This window comes from Nicotiana attenuata, unplaced genomic scaffold (genome assembly GCF_001879085.1).
Source record: "Nicotiana attenuata strain UT unplaced genomic scaffold, NIATTr2, whole genome shotgun sequence".
NCBI classification, from domain to species: Eukaryota; Viridiplantae; Streptophyta; class Magnoliopsida; order Solanales; family Solanaceae; genus Nicotiana; species Nicotiana attenuata.
Genome location: NW_017674123.1, coordinates 30,429 through 50,474, shown reverse-complemented (window position 1 = coordinate 50,474; position 20,046 = coordinate 30,429). Strand labels below are relative to the sequence as shown.

Below are 20,046 nucleotides of genomic sequence, written 5' to 3'. Positions count from 1 at the left end.
TTTTTTTTTTCTCTTCATAATCTAATTTTATTTTCTGTTTTCACTATTTTTTATTATTATTTTTTTTATACAATAAGAAAAAATAACTGATATAGTAAATATTTGTTCACCTTTTTAATTATAACTAGTATAATATACATTTTGTCTTTTTTCTCATTTTTTAATTCAATTATTAAACTGAAATAATATCAGTTGTCACTTGATCTAATGCACTGAATATCACACTGACTACTGCTAAGCACCATAAATTACATAATCAGCTTCTAAGAATCAATATGTGATTGCCATGCAAACCTTGATCTCCTTCCCAAAAAATATGAGTACACACTCTACCATTAGTAGTAATACAACTAGTTATGGAACAAGAAAACACAATCTACAACCACCAAATCTCCATATATACTAGTTAGAATAGAAATGATAATAAAATACTAAAAATGCAATTAAAGTATAAGTAACAAAAGACTTCTAGTACCATATGATACCAATATGGTATACATGTATACCAACAGAGTATATGATTGCTCTAGAATATTGTTACAACAATCTGCGACTATATTAATGTACCAAAACATTAAAGGATGCAATAAAAGTATGAGAAAACTACATGCTCGCATTGCAAGCTAAAATTCGCAAAGCAACTTACTCTATATTAACAGGGTATGTAGTTGTATCGGGTCGCTCCAACAATTGCCTGTAACTATAAAAATTATTACATAATACACATAATCTATATCCATCGGTACAAAAAAATTCCAACACTGCAAATCATGTTCATATAAATAACTCCAGAACAGAATTCACTTAAAAATATAGCTAAAACAAACAAAAAAATATTTAAACTGCCATATGATACCAATATGGCATATTACTATACCAACATGGTATACAGTTTTACTGGTTAATTTTCGGCAACTATATGACTATACTACTATTACATAACACACATGCATAAAGAGAAAAATAACAATATAGTGTACCACATATTAATATAATAAAGTATTTCAAGATATTGTACTATATTACCATTATTGAAAGAAAATCAAATAGTGTACCAATTAAATGCAGCTAATAAAATCAAAAAAGGATTCAACTAACATATGATATCAATATAGTATATAACTATACTAATAGGGTATATAGTTGTACGGGGTCGTTCCAACAACTGCATATAACTATAAAAATCATTACATAATACACAAAATCTATGTCCATAGGTACAAGAAAATCCAACACAACAAAATATGATCATATAAATCATTTCAGAATAGTATTCACTTGAAAATGTAGCTAAATAACCAAAAAATATTCCAACTACTATATGATACCAATATGACATATAATTATACCAATAGGGTATACAGTTCTACTAATTAATTCCACGCAACTATATATGACTATACTACTATTACATAATACACATGCATAAAGAGAAAAATAAAAAAATAGCGTACCACATATTAATATTAATATATTTCAAGATATTGTACTATAATACTATTATATAAAACAAATGCATAAAGAAAAAATCAAAATGACTACATAATACATATGCATAAATTAAAATTAGAAAAATTCAAAATATTGTACTATTCTACTATTACTAAAGAAAAATCAAACAGTGTACCAATTAAATATAGCTAATACAATCAAAAAAGGTTCCAACTAACATATGATACTAGTATAATATATAAATATACCAATAGGGTATACAATTGTATGCAAAGAGTTTAATTTTTTTTAATTCAATTATTAAACTGAAATAATATCAGTTGTCACATAATCTAATTAACTCAATTGTGTACGTCATCGATTATACTAAATTTTAGACAATGTTATAATAATATACTATATACCATTTTTGAAAATGGAGAATAAATTAATAAAAAATATTCAATGACAAGTACATCCTATTATGAAATGAGAAAGATAGAAGAAAAACGTTTATTTATATTTGAGAAGACAATAAAAGAGAAAATAGGTTGGGGCAATTAATGGGATTTCACGTGACCCGGGATTAGAAAGGAAAGGATTTTGAAAATAGGTAGTTGGGTAAATACTTTAGATTGCATAGGTACACATTATAAGAGAAATTAGAATGGATAGTAATGAGTAATTAAAATTGCCTGAGTAGACATTTAGAGTAGATTTCCCATAAAAAAGACAAAAAAAAACTTAAAGGTCAAAGAACGAACAAAATTAGTGCTAAAGCCCAAAAGATCATACCAAACATTAACTATCATTATTACATCTTAATCGCTAACTAATTAGAGCCGAGGTGGATCATGAAAATTTATCATTCTTATTAATGTGTAGAAGTGCTTGTGGCACATCTATTACCAACTTTCACGTATTATGCCAATATAATAATATTAAATTATTTGCTAAGAAATCAAAATAAATATATCGCATATTTCATATTCATTTATAAATTCCATACATTCCAAGTTCACTCTATCCAAAATTGTGAATAAGAACTACTATGATGAGGTGCACCTGTTCTTTCAGTCACCTTTTTCATTAGTTACTTAAGGTCTATAAAATGGTCTAACAAAATATTCTTATATATGAACATCGATTTATAAATTCGATAATAGAAAGGGTTATTATATAAATAAATTAGATTAATTAAAAAAACATCTTAAAAATAAGGATTTTTGCAATAATCATTTTTTTTTTCTTTCAAAACCTTTTTCCTTTAAAATCTATCTCAAAAGATGACTTCAAAGTTGTAAGATGCACATCGTCAAGATTTGGACGTAGAGATCAAAGAGTAATCTAATCGTACGGTTGGAAAGAGCTGTAGTTTCCCAAAGAAAGAATTACAAGAAAATACACGTAACTTTACACCATAACAAAAAATGGCCCATGTTTTTAAGTTTTATCCGACCTAGCTCGTGTTGTACATATTTTGAAAGCACCGGTAAATGCAAAATCTGTGTTCTTACAACCATTGCTTTTAAAAGTTATGGAGTAAATATGTGATCTCACAACCATTGCTTTCACTCTCTCTTCTTCTCACATCTTCTACATATGCTTCAAGGGCCCGTGTATTTTCTGCTCTCCCCATGTGTCACCTGGTTGCAATGTAAGAAAATTGAAGAGTAGAAGTCCACCATTGAATGTCTTTGAAAGTTTTGTTTTCGAAAATAATTTTTTGAATTTGTTAGTTGTTTGGATTGAGTGTTGTTCCAATTGATTGAAAATATCAGAAGGAGTTCAAAATTTAAATTTGAAGTGATTTGGAGTAGTTTGAGCAAGATTTAAGTTAAATTCCAGAAAAGACGCAAGGAACAAGACGAAGTCAGTTTTCTGTATAATTATGTATAATTTTGTATAATAGTGTATGTGAGTGTATAAACACATCTTATACACTGTTATACACTTTTATAACCTTTATACAAGCATCCGTAGACGAACTTATACCACGATTTTCAGTTGCAATTCTTGTTCAAAACCAGTCCAAATCTCCATTAAATGATATCAAATTTTATATACAACTTCCTTATACTATTTCTAACAAGTCTAAATAACACTCGCTCCAAATTTCTCACAAAATCAAATTCGAAATTTAAACCCACATATTTAAGCTTGTTTTAAAAAATTAATTTTCACCGCCCAAATGGATTTGGTTTGTTGAACTAATATTTGAGTCACAGTTACTGATTCAAAAATTAACTTCAAAACTTGAGCAATCTTTTTTAAAAATTAAATAGTAAATAGAGAACTTATTGGAGTTGGATGTTGAATCTTAGCCTATTATTTTTGGGTTAGTTGGTGGTAAATTGAAATGTAAGCTATAAAATTGAAAAGTAGAGAGGCCAATTGTTCTTATGTGAAATTTTCCCTTTCCCAAATATCCAACCACTAACCAAATGTAAAACTGTTATGAAACAATAAAAGAAGAAGAATAGTATTGCAGAGAAAAGTAGAGAGAGAGAATTTTTATTGATTTGGGATGAATTACAATAGAATAGAACCCTCTATTTATAAGGAGAGGGTGACTTAGCCACCAAGCAATAAACCTTAGAATCTCTCTAAATATAGACATTCACCATAAATAAAATTCTATTTATAACACTCCCCCTTGAATGTCTATTCAACAGATAATGTGCCTCGTTAAAACCTTAACTAAAATAAAACCCAGTGGGAAAAAAATTTTAGAAAAGAAAAAAGAGTACACATATCTAATAATACGCCTTTTGGTTGCCTCGTTAAAAACCTTGCAAGGAAAACCCAGTGGGACAAAACCTTGTAAGGGAAAAAGAGTACAACGCGTATTAACTCCCCCTCACGAGAGCATCAATTCACATCCTTAAGCATTTGCATTCCAATCTTGTGCACCATCTTCAAAAGATCTTTGGTAGATATTTGATAAACAAATCAGCCATATTAACTTGAATGAATATATTGCACCTTGAAATCATCATTCTTGATAGAGATGGATTGTCTTCATATGATCTTGTTGAAATCGTCAGTTCAATATCTTCACATAGAGGTGAAAACTCTTGCTATCATATTATCTTGCTTATAGTTATAGCAAGATACATATGCACAAATTACATTTAGGATATAGTACTTCATGACCATGAATTCTATATGCTTTAAGCAATTTAAATCCTTCAAGGATTTTTAAGTCATATAAGCCATATAATAGACTTTAGATGCATATCAAGTTTTCATGTCATGTTAGACATATAAGATATCGAAAACTGATTGCACATACCATTGACTTATACTTTCAAGTGTTTGAACTGCATGTTCAAAACTACATGGCTTTCTTATGAAACCAATTCATTTGGATTGTTTCTTCAGACTTAAGATCCTCATATATATATTTAGCGCTATCATAGATGTCGTCGACAAATATTTTATATCGGTTCCAACCTCCTTATTTTTCATAAAGACATAACATAAAGATCTCTTCATTCATATATTCAGGTACCTGAATCTCTCTTGAGATTTTATGAAGTGTTATGTCATGTGATCTTCTAAATCACTTGCCTCATTTATTACGATCATTTGCTCATCTTCTTTATCAAGAAGTTTATTCGAAACCGATTTGTCTATACGCTTCAAGCGTACCATAGACTTTGTCCTTCTAGGACTTAATAGGAGCATTTGCAATGAGAATATAGTTACTTTCTTTGGGTCAGCAAATGCGTCTGGCATGCTTTGCAATATATTGCAACTGAATTATCCTTTTATGAACTTCAAGTTCATATTATCTTATTCGAGGATCTAGATGTATAAATGATAATTCATTCCACGTAACCTTTTCTCAACTGTTTATCATGTCTCCCCCTCATGTTAGAAAAACTAACTTGTTTTCTCAACTTTGAGAACCCATCTTTGTGCGTTATGGTGTTAATCAAAATATACACCGCACATCAATAATAATAAGATGGAATTATTTGGTTCCTAACCATGAACCACCTGTGAGGGGAGAAATTAATATACTTTCGTATATAACGTATATCAAACTGGTATATAAAACTTTGTTCTCATAAGCAATTATTTAGCTATTAAGTGGAGGCACTCAATAAATCATTTTGCTAAACCAGCTGTGATGTAGACCAACTTATCAAGATGAACTTCTTTAATAGAAAATCTGGAATATGCTCTAAATTAAATTATTGAGCAAGTTACCTCGCAAACACCATGTTGCGGGTTAATAATAATCGCACATGTAACCATCTTATAGATGCATCTTATGTGGTATACATGGCAGGCGAATGGGCCCATATTCACCTTTGATATTTCCAGCATTCATGGGTTTCAATCCCAATTTTAGTTGATCTATTAATTAATGAGAACAAGCAATATAAGAGAATTCGTAAAGAACTTTCTAGTTCTTTAATATTTACCCATGTGAATTCTCTATTATTTTTGCACATCATACATGAATTAACATGGCTAAACCAAGTATGCCAACTGGATAAATTATCAATATTGATAAACTTCAGGTTTACACCATGATGTGTGCAATTATGAATAAACTACAAGTTTATTATGATAAGGGTTTTTATATCAACAAATATCCACTTCATTGTGGTATTCTTTTGTTTATGTAGTACAAATTGGAGAATAAAGTGGGTAACTTTTCACATACATATTACCCCGCTACAAGACGTAGTAATAGAAGATATTAAATCTTTCCTTTATTTATAGTCTCAATATAATCAACCGCTTTCGCTTATACTTTGGAAACTGAATAAGTTTCTCTGAGACTTACTACAACACAATACCTTATTGGTAATTAATTGTGTTTCTCCAAAATAGTATAATTGGCTCTTGCAGAGTTCTCAATTAATTTTGTAGTACCACATATTCATCAACACCCATATGGTGAATATCTCTTTTAAAGAGAAAGTTATACCATTATGGTTATGGTCAAAATTATATGCAAGATCTGTTTCTTGCATTACCGTTGACTTTTAATAATCACAATGCCAAAATATTTTGGCGTACAATAGGTACGTGACCAATGACCATTCATGCCGTAATAATGATATTATTTTCTTATATCATCTCAAACCTCCTTCTAGAGGTGAGTGTGATATATTCATTACCACTAGCATGTTCATATTATTCCAAAAATGAATATGTATTCTTAAATCAGATGTTGTCACATTCACATCATGAATAGACCATAATCATCTATATGTGCTTTATAAAATCTCATGTCAAATCGATGACAAATATTTTCACAAGTGGGGGATTATTTTGAGAATCCTTATTATTCTCATTATCACAATGATGACGATTATAATTTCGTCTATTGCCACGTCCACATCCATTGATACATTCATAGTGATAATTTTGTCTTCTTTCAGACTTATCACATATTGCTATCACATTCTCTTAAGGGAATGAGAATGGAGCAAATTCAATGGGACGGGTTTTCAATTTTTGTGCCCATAATCATACATGAATTTGATCATGGCAAGACATAGAAACTTTTACCACTTCAGGTGGTTATAATTTCTTACAAACTCCATTAGAGTTATAATCAAACTTTGTTGTCTTTGCTTGTATAAAAAATCAAAGTATAGAATAAAAGAGAAAAATACGGTAAAATACTTACCTTAAATCCAGAATTTAATCATGAAGGAAGTTCATGGAATAATTGACAATCATTATGCTCAATCCCAAAGCTTCTACTCAATTGGTTAGAGTCTCGTGCTGATAACGTGTTATGAAACAATAAAAGAAGAAGAATAGTATTGCAGAGAAAAGTAGAGAGAGAGAATTCTTATTGATTTGGGATGAATTACAATAGAATAGAACCCTCTATTTATAGGGAGAGGGTGACTTAGCCACCAAGCAATGAACCCTAGAATCTCTCTAAATATAGACATTCACCATAAATAAAATTCTATTTATGACACTAATTTTTATCGGTCTCTTCATTTTTTGGCCATTGTGAGGCCCACCAATCTTAATTTCACCTTCCTCACATTTTCGTTTTTTGTTAGTATTAATTTCTCTTACCTTAGAAGTCTCTCCCCCACCGTACGAGCTGACGTTAGTCAAAAAGAAACTGAAGAGCAGGATACGGGCACGTACACGTGAGAGCATAGAATCCCAACCCGGATTCGTTTCCACAGATTAAACCGGATTTGATAAACCAAATGATACGTCCGGAACTTTGGTAGTAGTAATTCGAGGATAGCTTCATTCATGCCGGTTCTCGGTCAAGCAAAAGCGCCACCATACCAATTCCGAAGAAGAGAGAGAAAATCTGCCGCCGCCGTCGAGTTTCTCTCTCTAAACCCGCAGATATTCATCTAATCCTTGTAAGATTTTTTGTTAATTTCTCTTTTGTGAATTGACTTTTTTATTTATTAATAGTATTTGGTGTATAATTTTGATCAAAGATATTTCAGGTTTGCTGATTTTTTCCTCACTTGCAATATGATTCAGATCAATTATTAATTGGATATTTCAACTGCTGCGGAGTAACTTCTTGCAGTTGTGTGTATCTACGGAAGGGTATAAAGATGGATTTGGTTGCTAGTTGCAAGGTAATTAGGTTTTAATTTCTTATCATTTTGCATTTATTTGGTTGAACTGTTAATTTTTTCATTTTCTGGTGCTAATTGTGAATGTTGCTTAGAGTAGTTTAATTTTCATATGTTATGGTGGATTGACTCTTTCTTGAAGTAATGAAATGCTTAGATAATTTTACTATTATAGTATAACTAGTTCTCGATGATAAAGGTTTAGGATTAGTGATCGGTAAGTGTGTAAATATCGAAAGAACAAACTAAAATAGAGCACCCACGGGTGTGACTTAGTGGCCAACGAAGTGGGTTGAGAATAATTCTTAGGTTAGAATTCCAGCGGAAGCAAAAATACCAGTAGGTGATTTCTTCCCCATGGTGTCAAGTCTTGGTGGACATAGTTACTTAGCACCTATGTTGGTGAGAGGTAGCAGGGAATTAAAAGGCAGCCCGGTGCACGGGGTCCGGGGAAGGGCCGGACTACTCCATGGAATTAGTACCATGTTAAAAAAAGGGAACAAACTAAAAGTAGAAAGGGGCCTAAGCTTTGATGAGTAGTATTACCCGGTAACTGTATTGGTAGGAGGTAGCAGGTACTCTGCGGAATAATTGAGGTATGCGCAAGATTATCGGACACCACCGTTTCAAAAAAAGAAAGTAGAAAAGGAAGATGCCCGAGAATGTGAGCATAGTGATAATCCCGTTAGTGGTCTGCCCTGGTGGTGGATTAAGAAATGTACCAAATGATTCTGGTGTTTAGACACTCCAAACATGCCTGCATTTGTGGAAACTATATGGGTTATGCGCTGATGTATGTTATGTCGAATTGCATGTTGCTTAATATTCTGATTTTAAAGTTAAAAATTAAGCAGTTAGCGGTTGGCCTAGTGATTCCTGTTTTATAGGTTCTAGAATCTAGACGTGCTTTATGTAAATATATTTTCATATCAATTTACTGACTACTATCTGCTGCTGGAATTTATGAATTAGTTGGTTTCGGTGACAATTGTTCGTCACTTGTAGGATAAATTGGCATATTTTCGGATAAAGGAGCTCAAAGATGTGCTGACTCAACTTGGTCTTTCAAAGCAAGGGAAGAAGCAGGTTTGTGGATTTTCTATGCATTTTGAGGTTTTATGGTTGAAACACGGCTTCTTTGTTTTCTGTTCAGGTAGGTGACTGATGTGTTCGCCTATCATACAAATCATACCTTGCTACATTATCATTTGTGAGAGGGAGACCTGTGATAATGAGCATGCCATTGCAATTTTTATGACCTGTTATCCTCATTATCTGTATTTTGATTAATTTAGGACTCTCTCATGCTGAATTTTGTTAGCCCTCTCGTCTATCGTTTCCAAATGGTAAATGATGTTACCTGTGCAGCTGTCTCTTCGTGTTTTGAAATAGAAGCCTTAGTTTAGGTATCTGCAGATAGTGTTACAGAATGGGAAGGCTTGTTGGGATTTTTCTCAGCTTAGCATAGAATATATTACGTTATCCCAAAACATGGGAATGGGAGGGCTTCTTTTCCCTTTTTGGTTGGCGCATTAGATCTTAGTCTGTCTTCGTTCATGAACAGTTATTCTTTATCTTTCGTCTAGGATCAAAATTGTCTATCTTCATGATTAACAGATTAAGCATAGAATAGTTGCATTCTTGCACAACATTTGTTACAGCTACATGTTAGTTTGATGTTTAACGCTAGTGTTTGGTAATGCAGGACCTTGTTGATCGCATATTAGCTACACTTTCTGATGAAAGAGGTGAGCAGCCACATTTCTTGCTTGACGAAGCTGCTGGGAAATCTTAGACTTATCTTGTTTGTTGTGGGTTTTCTTTGTGTGTTTCGCCGTTCTATGTTTATCATTCACTTGCTTCCTTTTAGTACACGCCAATCTTGTTCTGGAGTTGCTGATGATGCAGACGCATTTCTGTTGGGGATTTAGAATCTTCGTTCTTTCCTTTTATTTTTCCAACTGGAGGTACCAGGTTTCCTAATTATTCAATCGAATATATCAGCAGCCCGCCTCCCTCGTTCTAGTGCAGTTCTTGTGGGACACATGTATGCTTTTATTCTCTGTCTAGGATGTTGTAAGGGTTGTAATGCTTGAAATTATCTTTCATAATTAAATCTTACCCATTGTCTTGGTGATCATTGTTTGATAATAGTGAAATTGCTTAAAACTCAACTTTTAAAATACTTGTTAATTGAGGGGTTATTCTATGTGTGTTTTTCATGTTTAGTGTGCTTGTATATACATTATTTCTGAATCTCGCTTTTAGCAGGTGGATTTGTTTGCGATCATGGTTTTTTGATAACTGATTCTCACATACCTTTCTGATGCCGAACAGTTTCAGGAATGTGGCCAAAGAAAAACAGTGTTGGGAAGGAAGATGTTGCAAAGCTTGTTGATGACATTTACAGGTATAAAGCAGTTACAATCTCAGGATACACCTATCTGAAAGGGGAGAGATGGACTTTGATGTTTAAGTCTCCCTATTCCATTGTTTCATTCAGTTGGACATGTCTGACAACATTATTTTCTCATGAACTTTAAATGAATTGCATAAGTGAGACTTTTGCCTCATAATTGGTACTCACAAAGAAATTCTTCTGTTTTATGCATAGTTAATCTTTCTTTGTCACCCAGAAAAATGCAGGTGGGTGGGGCCACTGAGCTAGCATCGAAGTCACAAGTCGTCTCGGATAGTAGTAATGTGAAGTTAAAAGAGGAAATTGAAGACTCTTCTTACCATATGAAAATTCGCTGTGTGTGCGCAAGCTCGTTACAAACTGAAACAATGATTCAGGTTTTACTTTTGTACTAATTCTCTTGTCTCCCTTACTCATACTTATTCATACTTATATTTTCGATATACTATTGATTGGGTAAAGCTTCTCTTGTGCTGAGATTCTCTTTCAAAAGATATACCGAATATGCTTATGTATTATGAATCTCATTATTTGCTTATAACATTTCCTAGTTAGGCTTTTACAGAATTGGATCTTTTGCATGTTGGACTATCGTGCTCATCTGTAAATTGCATTTTTATTGCTACTATGATGAAAATCATCTTGTTCGTTCGTACATTGCTGTGATTTCAGCGTAATGTATGCCCTTTTTAATTTTTAAATCTGTCACGATGAGGGGTTATGTATTTCTTGTGTGTGATGAGGTGCATTATACATGGTGTCAGCCTGAGCTTATTATATTCCCAACCAGCCTAAGCATTTGAAGCTTCCATTTCTTGTACTCGATGTATCACATTTGTGTCTCATGATGTAATCTTGCTTGCAGTGTGAAGACAGAAGATGTCACACTTGGCAACATGTGCGTTGTGTTATCATACCAGATAAGCCGATGGAGGGTGGTGATCCACCAATTCCACCTACAACTTTTTACTGTGAATTGTGCAGATTGGGTCGCGCTGACCCGTAAGTGTCACTTTTAGTGTTTACTTCACTTTTATCTGGTTCCATTAACCGAAGGAATTGTGTGATGTGGCCGTGTTTCCTTTGTCTTTTAATGGGTGCTGCATTTAGTCACATATCTTCATTTTGAGGATTTTTCTTTACAAATAATCGTGTTCTAGAAATCTCTAGATGTCAAACATGCAGGTGTTTGGTTCTACTTTCTATTTAAATATTCTAGTTCTCTTCCACTCAAAAAAGTTATCTTTTGACATTATTTATTTATAAATCTTTGACATCTTAAGTAGGTCAATTTGACACTAAGGCTATATTTTGGCTTTTCCCTCCACTGGATGAGCCAATGTGTTGGACCGATTGACAAGAGAACTAGGCTGCCTCCCCCTTATTTTAGGTAGAAACCAAGGGTACTAATGGGGCATAGGGGTGGTCTCGTTTTATCTGTAAGTACAGTGATGTAATCTAGGAGTTGTGAGAGTTGTTAGTGGCAACTGGTTTGAGAACCTTAAATGATCTAACCTGTATGTTATTTTCTGCAGTTGGTCTGAAATTCACTGGGGGTAAACATTTCCCTTATATTGTACTTTTCGCATCCATAACATGTGAAGTCTGAGTAGCATTTTTTCCAGTGTAGCTTGTTATCCATAAGCCTGGTAAACAAGTGGGTGCTAACCTTGAATTTTGAGTGCATGGGAATAAGATCTGACACTTTATTTACCATGGATATGGATACACAAATGACCATGTGATGCGGCTTTACTTTGTTATATAAATACTTTATATGGTATTGCTTGTTTTACCTTCCATAACTGAATTCTCTATATGCAGCTTCTGGGTGACAATGGGACACCCTTTATACCCTTCAAAATTGTCTATTACAAGCGTTCCTGCCGATGGGTGAGTTACCTGCAACTTTGTTTCAGCTATCTGTTCCCTATTATTGCTGCTACAGTTCTTATTACTTGGGCTTATTTTGTTTGAGGTGTTGACAGGCAGTTTCTATTGCCTGTTTTGGTGACTATTAATAAAGAGAATTTTTTGTTTGTTTTCCCCTGAAATGATGTCAAAGGATGGCCTTTGATTGCCGCAAATTGATTGGTGCACTTGCATATTCTTCTTGCTATTCCATGTGATGTTTTTTTTCTATTGTCTGCTTTTGATATTAGGGCAAGTCGTTTGTGGTTAGTGAATTTTGAAAACTTGTCAAAAGACTTACGCTAGTTTAATCTTGTATCTTGTGCATGCACGGTTTTTATTTAGTGTATAAGTGGATGTCTTGGGTTTGTGTTTGCATCTGTATCTGTTGCAAGTGGTCTCTTCAATGTAGGAGGATTCTCTATTAAATGGTGATTTTCATTTTCTTTTTCCTTTAGATATCTGTATAAATTGTTTAGAGGATTTATGCTTCTGCCTATCTTGCTGAATTATTTGTTCTATCATCCACATGGCATGTTCTGTTTTCCTATTGTTTTGGATTTGTAGCTATGCAAGTATGTTATCCCTTTCCTAGTCACTCATCTCATCTGTGTATTTTCAGCACGAACCCTGTGCAGAGTATTGAGAAAACATTTCAGATAACCAGAGCAGACAGAGACTTGTTGGCAAAACAGGAATATGATCTCCAGGTAGTTGGTTCTCTTAGTGATGGTTTCAGATTAGAAAAAGTCCTTTTGTATTCATTGTGTTTGTTCTACAAACTTGTCAGGCTTGGTGCATGCTTCTCAATGACAAGGTACAATTTAGGATGCAGTGGCCTCAATATGCAGATTTGCAGGTGAATGGTATGCTCTGTCCTATGTTGCTTCTTTTTAATCCTGCTGCAATTGGAAGTAAATGCTGAAATTATATCTTTCCTCAATAGTTTTCTTCTGTCTTCAATAAAGTATTATGTCTTAGTTATGTTTCTCTCTCTAGTTTATTGTTTTTTGGCCTTAAAGAACTCAGGGGGTGACATAAGCCTGAGATAGTATTCTGATTTTCTTTCTTACCTTTCTTAACTAAAATAGTGCTTGTGTAATTTTTTACTGTGTGTTCTGCTGCAAAGATTCAATTGCCATAAATGCAGTGAAGATTGCATTTACATTTTCTCCAGAAGATCTTTTCCCTGTGTATTAACTTCAGTTGAATCTCAACCAACAGGGGTTCCTGTGCGTGCGATAAATAGACCTGGCTCTCAATTGTTGGGTGCTAATGGTCGAGATGACGGCCCTATAGTGAGTATTAATAGCATGCTCTTTTATTTATGCTTCTTGGGGAGTGAATATGTGTGTGTTTTGGTATTTTGAAATGGAAAAAGTAGCAAATTATAGTATGTCTCATATGGACTCTAAATCAATGTGTGATTCAAGTTTGGAAAATTGATCAAATTAGTCCAGAAAAGCAAAAGGAACTAAATTTTGGGATAGAGCATATATTCTTGTTTGTTTTTAGGAACAGTTACAGTACAATTGTGATTCATTTCAGAGGCATTTCTCTTAATATATGCCTTACCATTTTATCAGATCACACCATGCACCAGAGATGGAATCAACAAAATCACATTAACAGGATGCGATGCTCGTGTCTTTTGCTTGGGGGTTAGACTTGTGAAGCGGCGTACTGTTCAACAGGTAGTCAAGTTTGACCAGCATTATGCAATGTAAATTATCTCTTGCAAAGTAACTTTTTAACCTGCTCTTATTCAGTATTCAGTTGAAGTTTGAATTGGAAATTTTCAATTTGTTGAAAAGACAAATATTTTTTCACTAAAAGCACACTAGTCCGATGTCAAAGGTATTTACAGTTTTTTTTGGGGTATTGCACATTAACGGCATATGGGTGGTTTGCATGTAGATTGCACATCTTATTATGTATCAATACTAATCCAGGTTGGTGCCGAGTCAATACACTGCATTCATAATGCACCATACACCGTATTACACAATTGCACACCCTTTCCGTTACTCCATGTCCCAATCTATGTGATATTTTTTCATTTTTAGTCTGTCCAAAGGTATAATTCTTTCCTCATTTAGAAACAATTTACTTTTAAACTTTCCATTTTATTTTAATGAGATGTTTTATAGCAACATCTACTACTAATATATAAGAGAGGATAAACAGTTGATGGTCAACATGCCTGCTTGGGCGTTTTGGTAATTCCAGTTAAAATGGAGCAATATGATTGCTTAAAAAGGAACTTTACTGTAGCTTCAGCATAATCTTTTGAGTGTTTTGGCTAAATTGCCCCTGGGCTTATGTCATCAACCATCACCACACGCTTCTACACTCTAATCCCTCACTTGGGCCCCACGTCCCACCCTACCCAACTTTCTCCCTAATAGTTTAGTGATGCACTTGGAGGTCCCATTTATCTTTCCCATTTCTTTGTTTGATTTATATTGTTTCAGTGTTGATTGATTAGAGTAACTAATATGTGATATTTAGTACTATTAGTTACTCAAAAAAATAATGCTTTATAGATTTTAATATCTAAATGTGAATTTTTTACTTTAATTATCTCAAAAGTCTAATGTAACTTGTGAAATTATAGCTATTTTTGCTGATAATTTATTTTTGTTTGAAAAAGTCTTTCTCATTAAAAGAATCCCTATTAAACTTATTGGCATCAATTCTATTGAGTTATCTCTTACATTGCACATATATTGTTTGTCAACATCATAATTTTTAGTTTATTCTTGAAATCTTACATGATCAAGCAATTAAAAAAATGAACATTATTTATTAGTCTATCTAGTTGACATATAGAAAGAGCATTTTAAATTTTTAATAAAGCGTAATATTTATTAATAATGATGTCATAAGGAAAAATAAAAAAGAAAAATATACAATAAATTGCAAATTACTACAATATACATATGCAGTAAGAAAAATGAAAGCAGAAAAGTATGCTATATCATTACCATTAATTCTTTATCGCCTTTGATAATTGCAAAGTATAGTTACCTCATTTAATTATGCATAATTTCATGTGGACCAAGTAATTAAATGTACAGACAAATATGTCAAATTGTGTACTTACATTAAACTACACTCAAATTCAACTACATAAAAAGTTTCCAAACAAGCTCTGAGAGTTTAAATATTTGAGCTTCAAATTATCTATATATATTATATTTTTTGAGTTAAATATGATTTATGATTAAATTTAATAGTTTTACAATTTAGCTCTGGTTATATTTTAATACAATTGGCTGTGCTGGAGGTATATGGGAAAACAGAGTTGGGGGGAAGAGGATGGTAGAGGCGAGAAACAACTTGGGGAGTGTAAAAACAAAAAGGATGAGAAATCAAAAAAGTTGTAGTGTTCTACTTACCGCGATAAAAATTGGGAAGGTGGTGAGAGGGAGGGACTGGATCAGAGAGAGAGTTTGTAAAAGTGTGTGCTTTGCAGCACCTATGATGGCAGGATAGGAAGGGGAGAGAAACAGAGGGAGCACCTATGATTTTCTGGGTTTTATAGACAATTGAGTACCTTCATAGAGAATTATTTGTGAAGATTTACTATAGTATACATCTTGTATGCATGGAATTTTTATTACTTTATTGAAAATAACGAATAATAGATTTGTAACCTGGAAGATGAAAGTAGCGGAAATGAGGAATGGTGAGATGGATGTGTGGGCAGACTAGGAGAGATACGATTAGGAATGAAGATATTCCAGACAAGGTGAGAGTGACCTATGTGGTGGACAAGATGCGGGAAGCGAGACTTAGATGGTTCGGGCATGTGAAGAGGAGATGCACAGATGCCCTAGTGAGGAGGTGTGAGAGGTTTACTGTGGTGGGTCCTAGGAGAGGTAGAGTTAGGGTGAAGAAGTATTGAGGAGAAGTGATCAAGCAAGACATGACACATCTTCGGCTTACGAGGATAAGGATAGTAGGTTAGTAAGGATAAGGATAGTAGGTTAGTAAGTAGTCGAACGTATTTCCTTTTCAAACCTGTATTTCTTTTCCATGCATGTAGTACTAGTGTTCTTGTATTTCCTATTCTCAGGTTTCTATTACTATCGATTGTTTCTTTTGTTTCGGTTATATTATTTTTCTGGTTGTTACTGGTTCTCTTTTTTATATTTCTTTGTCATAACTGTTATGATTATGCTTTCCTTGAGTCGAGAGTCGGAAATAACCTCTCTGCCTTCACACGGTAGGGGCAAGGTCTGCGTACACTCTACCCTCCCAGTGGGATTATATTGGGTATGTTGATGCTGCTGTTGTGTATTTGTAACTTGACCTCTGGCCTAGATCAACTCAAGTTAAATGAAGTCTCTGTCGTTATGCTCAAAAAATCAAATATGAAACTTCATACACCTTAAAGTTCATATAGTTCAACTGAATTTTATGAAAGCCTTTCATTTGCTTTTCTTCATGTGGATTTTCCCAAAATGTGCTGTATGCATGGAATTTTTATCACTTTATTGAAAATAAAGAACAGTAGATTTGTACCTTGGCCTCTGGCCTAGATCAACCCAAGTTAAATGAAGTCTATATCGTACTGCTTAAAAAATCATTATGAAACTTCATACACCTTAAAGTTCGTAAAATTCAACTGAGTTTTATTAAAGCCTTTCATTTGTTTTTGTAAACCTGGAAGTTAGATTTTCCCAAAGTGTATCCTAATTTTGGCCTGATTCTTCTTCTGGAACCCCCTTGAAAGATATTGTCTCTCGTGTAAACAAGGTGCTCTGCCAACTGAGCTATAGCATTTAGTGCTTGTGAGTAATGTTTTACGAGGTGTCAAAGTCTTAAATTGAAACAAAAGTTGATCCAAAAGCAAACCAAGTATCTTACAGACAATTAAGCAATCAACAGTTTTCATGATATCAAGATTATACTATGGCTATAGCTTTTCAGTTCTGGCCTTAATATATTCCAGATATTGTTATAAAAAGAATAGATCCTGATAGCTTTGTATTTACATGAACACAGACATGTTAATATACAAGGGATCTTCTGTATAGACTGTTTTATGGTTTCTGATATAATTTATTTTATTGTTAGGTTCTTAGTTTGATCCCAAAGGAGTCAGATGGTGAGCAGTTTGAAGATGCTCTTACTCGCGTTCGTCGTTGTGTTAGTGGTGGGACGGCCACTGAAAATGCCGATAGTGATAGTGATCTGGAAGTGGTTGCTGATTGTATTCCTGTCAATCTTCGCTGCCCTGTAAGTGCATATCAAACTTATAATCCTGTTGCTTGCAGTATCTATTATTTGGTGTTGTTAAGTTAATCACTGTGTTATCTCTACATCCATGCCCCTTCAAAGTTAGATAATCAAGCTGCAAGCTTGTGCAATTGCTCACAATGTGGCCTTAGTCGACCCCTAGAGCTCTATTTTTGATTCAAGAGCCACCACTAGCCACAATTAGCTAGCATTTGGGCATAGATTTGATTGAAACTTGAAAAGAGTTTTTGAAGTTGTGTTTGAACATGCATTTTATTTGAAGAAAAGTTGAAGTTTTGTGAGTGGAAGAAAAAATTTCACCCAAAAACTGCCCTAAACCAGTTTTTGTGAACTTGTAAATTTTAGAATTTTTGTTCCCAAAACATGATCATATTTCATAAACAAACATTGTTCTCAATTTTTTTTTTTGAATAAATGAAGCCAAAATTTATGGCCAAACGGGAGCTTAGTCTTGGACGTTATTGAAGTGTTTATTTTATTGTTTGAACAAGAAACCATAGGATTGACATTTAGGTATCACCTGATCAAGAAAACATGGTGGTGCACAGGCTCCCGAGAGGTCTTCCTACTGTACTGGTGTCCACCTTTTATCCTGCTATTATTATGTGAATTAATTTCTCTGGAGGAGGATAGCTTGTCAATATTTTCAATGTTTTTCTTCTATTTGGATTCTATCCTCTGTATGGCCTTGTTGCAATATTTTATTGCTGTGTAGTGCAGCACAAGTCATAAGTGCTCATTTTTTTATGTATGTGCATTACAGATGAGCGGTTCAAGGATGAAAGTTGCTGGAAGATTCAAACCTTGTATACACATGGGCTGCTTTGATCTTGAAGTCTTTGTTGAAATGAATAAAAGGTCAAGGAAGGCAAGGAACTATGACCCAGAACTAGATGTTTCCGTCAGCATAATATCTAAGTTTCCATCATATTATCCACCGAATATTGTTTGTTTACAAATCTTGTTCATGTGATGCAGTGGCAATGCCCCATCTGTCTCAAGAACTACGCTTTGGAGCATGTCATCATAGATCCATATTTCAATCGAATCACTTCTCAGGTATTGCTAGTTTTTGTTTATGATAATAATTATGTCTTAACCTTCTTTAGCTGATTTTTCACTCGGTTTTGCGGTACAGCTGCGAAGTTGTGGAGAAGATGTTGCAGAAATTGAAGTGAAACCTGATGGTTCTTGGCGTGCAAAGATAGAAGGTGATCGACGGAGTCTTGGGGATCTTGGGCGCTGGCACTTACCTGATGGGAGCCTGAGTGAATCTCTAGATATAGAGTCGAAACCTAAGCCCGAAATTCTTAAGCAGATTAAACAGGAAGGAGGCTCTGATGGCAATGGTCTTAAAGTTGGATTGAGGAAGAACAGAAATGGTTTGTGGGAAATCAGCAAACCGGAAGACCAGACATTTTCATCCGGAAGTAGATTGAGAGGCAATTTTGGTCAGGATATCATTCCTATGAGCAGCGGTGCCACCGGTAGTGGCAAAGAAGGTGAAGATGCCAGCGTTAATCAAGATGGCAATGGGAACCTTGACTTTTCGAACAATGCGTTTGATCTTGAGGCCATTTCTCTTATTGACCCAACGTATGGTTTTGGCAACGAAAATCCGTCGGTACCAGCAGGAGATGCTGAAGTTATAGTACTAAGTGATTCTGAAGAAGAAAATGAGCCAATTATCTCATCTGGGCCTATCTTTAATAACAACCATAGTGATGCACCTGTAGTTCCTTTTCCAGGTCAGTCACAAGGAATTCCGGATTCTTTTCATGACTCTACGCTGGTTAACGGTGGGAATTCATGCCTGGGGCTGTTCAATTCTAATGATGATGAATTTGGGATGAACATGTGGTCTTTGCCTTCTGGAACCCAAGGGGGCCCTGGTTTTCAGTTATTTAGTTCTGATGCTGATGTTTCAGGATCTTTAGTAGATGTGCAGCATGGTTCTATTAACTGTCCCAGTTCTTTCGCGGGCTACGGGTTGGCTGCAGATACCGCCATCGGATCTACTTCTCTTCTTCCTGAAACATATGCAAATCGCCCCAATGCTAATATAAATGACAGTTTAGTTGATAATCCCCTAGCATTTAGCGGTAATGATCCCTCACTTCAGATATTTCTTCCTACTAGACCATCTGATACGTCAGTTGAGGCTACGAGGGATCAGCCTGATATTTCAAATGGCGTTGGTACTGAGGATTGGATATCACTTCGACTTGGTGGCGATGGAGGTGTCCATGGTGATTCTGTTGCAAATGGGTTAAGCTCTGGGCAGCAAGTACAAACAAAAGACACTGCCTTGGACTCATTGGCTGACACTGGTATCTTCTTGTTCTCCTGTTTCTTTTTTCTTTTTTTGTGTGTGTGTGTGGTGGGGGTGGGGGGGGGGTAGGGGGTCTATTACTCTATATGTCA

At 34.3% G+C, this 20,046-nt stretch overlaps 1 protein-coding gene across 5 annotated transcripts in view; it reads left to right on the top strand.

Annotated features, from left to right (window-relative positions):
• Positions 1–7,596: 7,596 nt before the first annotated feature.
• The window catches only part of LOC109218044 (E3 SUMO-protein ligase SIZ1-like), a 13,495-nt gene continuing 1,045 nt past the window's right edge, over positions 7,597–20,046 (top strand). For 2 of the 5 annotated variants that reach the window (XM_019382359.1, XM_019382358.1), the window contains exons 1-16: positions 7,597–7,799; positions 7,927–8,027; positions 9,030–9,110; positions 9,730–9,772; positions 10,362–10,434; positions 10,661–10,820; positions 11,309–11,445; positions 12,268–12,336; positions 12,977–13,064; positions 13,145–13,220; positions 13,579–13,652; positions 13,941–14,048; positions 17,440–17,601; positions 18,386–18,490; positions 18,601–18,681; positions 18,761–19,952. In XM_019382359.1, coding sequence (XP_019237904.1) covers positions 8,004–8,027; positions 9,030–9,110; positions 9,730–9,772; positions 10,362–10,434; positions 10,661–10,820; positions 11,309–11,445; positions 12,268–12,336; positions 12,977–13,064; positions 13,145–13,220; positions 13,579–13,652; positions 13,941–14,048; positions 17,440–17,601; positions 18,386–18,490; positions 18,601–18,681; positions 18,761–19,952 — 2,473 coding nt within the window. In that variant the 5' untranslated portion in view covers positions 7,597–7,799; positions 7,927–8,003. Of the gene's footprint in view, positions 7,800–7,880; positions 8,028–9,029; positions 9,111–9,729; positions 9,773–10,361; positions 10,435–10,660; positions 10,821–11,308; positions 11,446–12,267; positions 12,337–12,976; positions 13,065–13,144; positions 13,221–13,578; positions 13,653–13,940; positions 14,049–17,439; positions 17,602–18,385; positions 18,491–18,600; positions 18,682–18,760; positions 19,953–20,046 lie in introns of all 5 variants that reach the window. The other 3 variants (XM_019382360.1, XM_019382361.1, XM_019382362.1) reach the window with 3 other exon arrangements.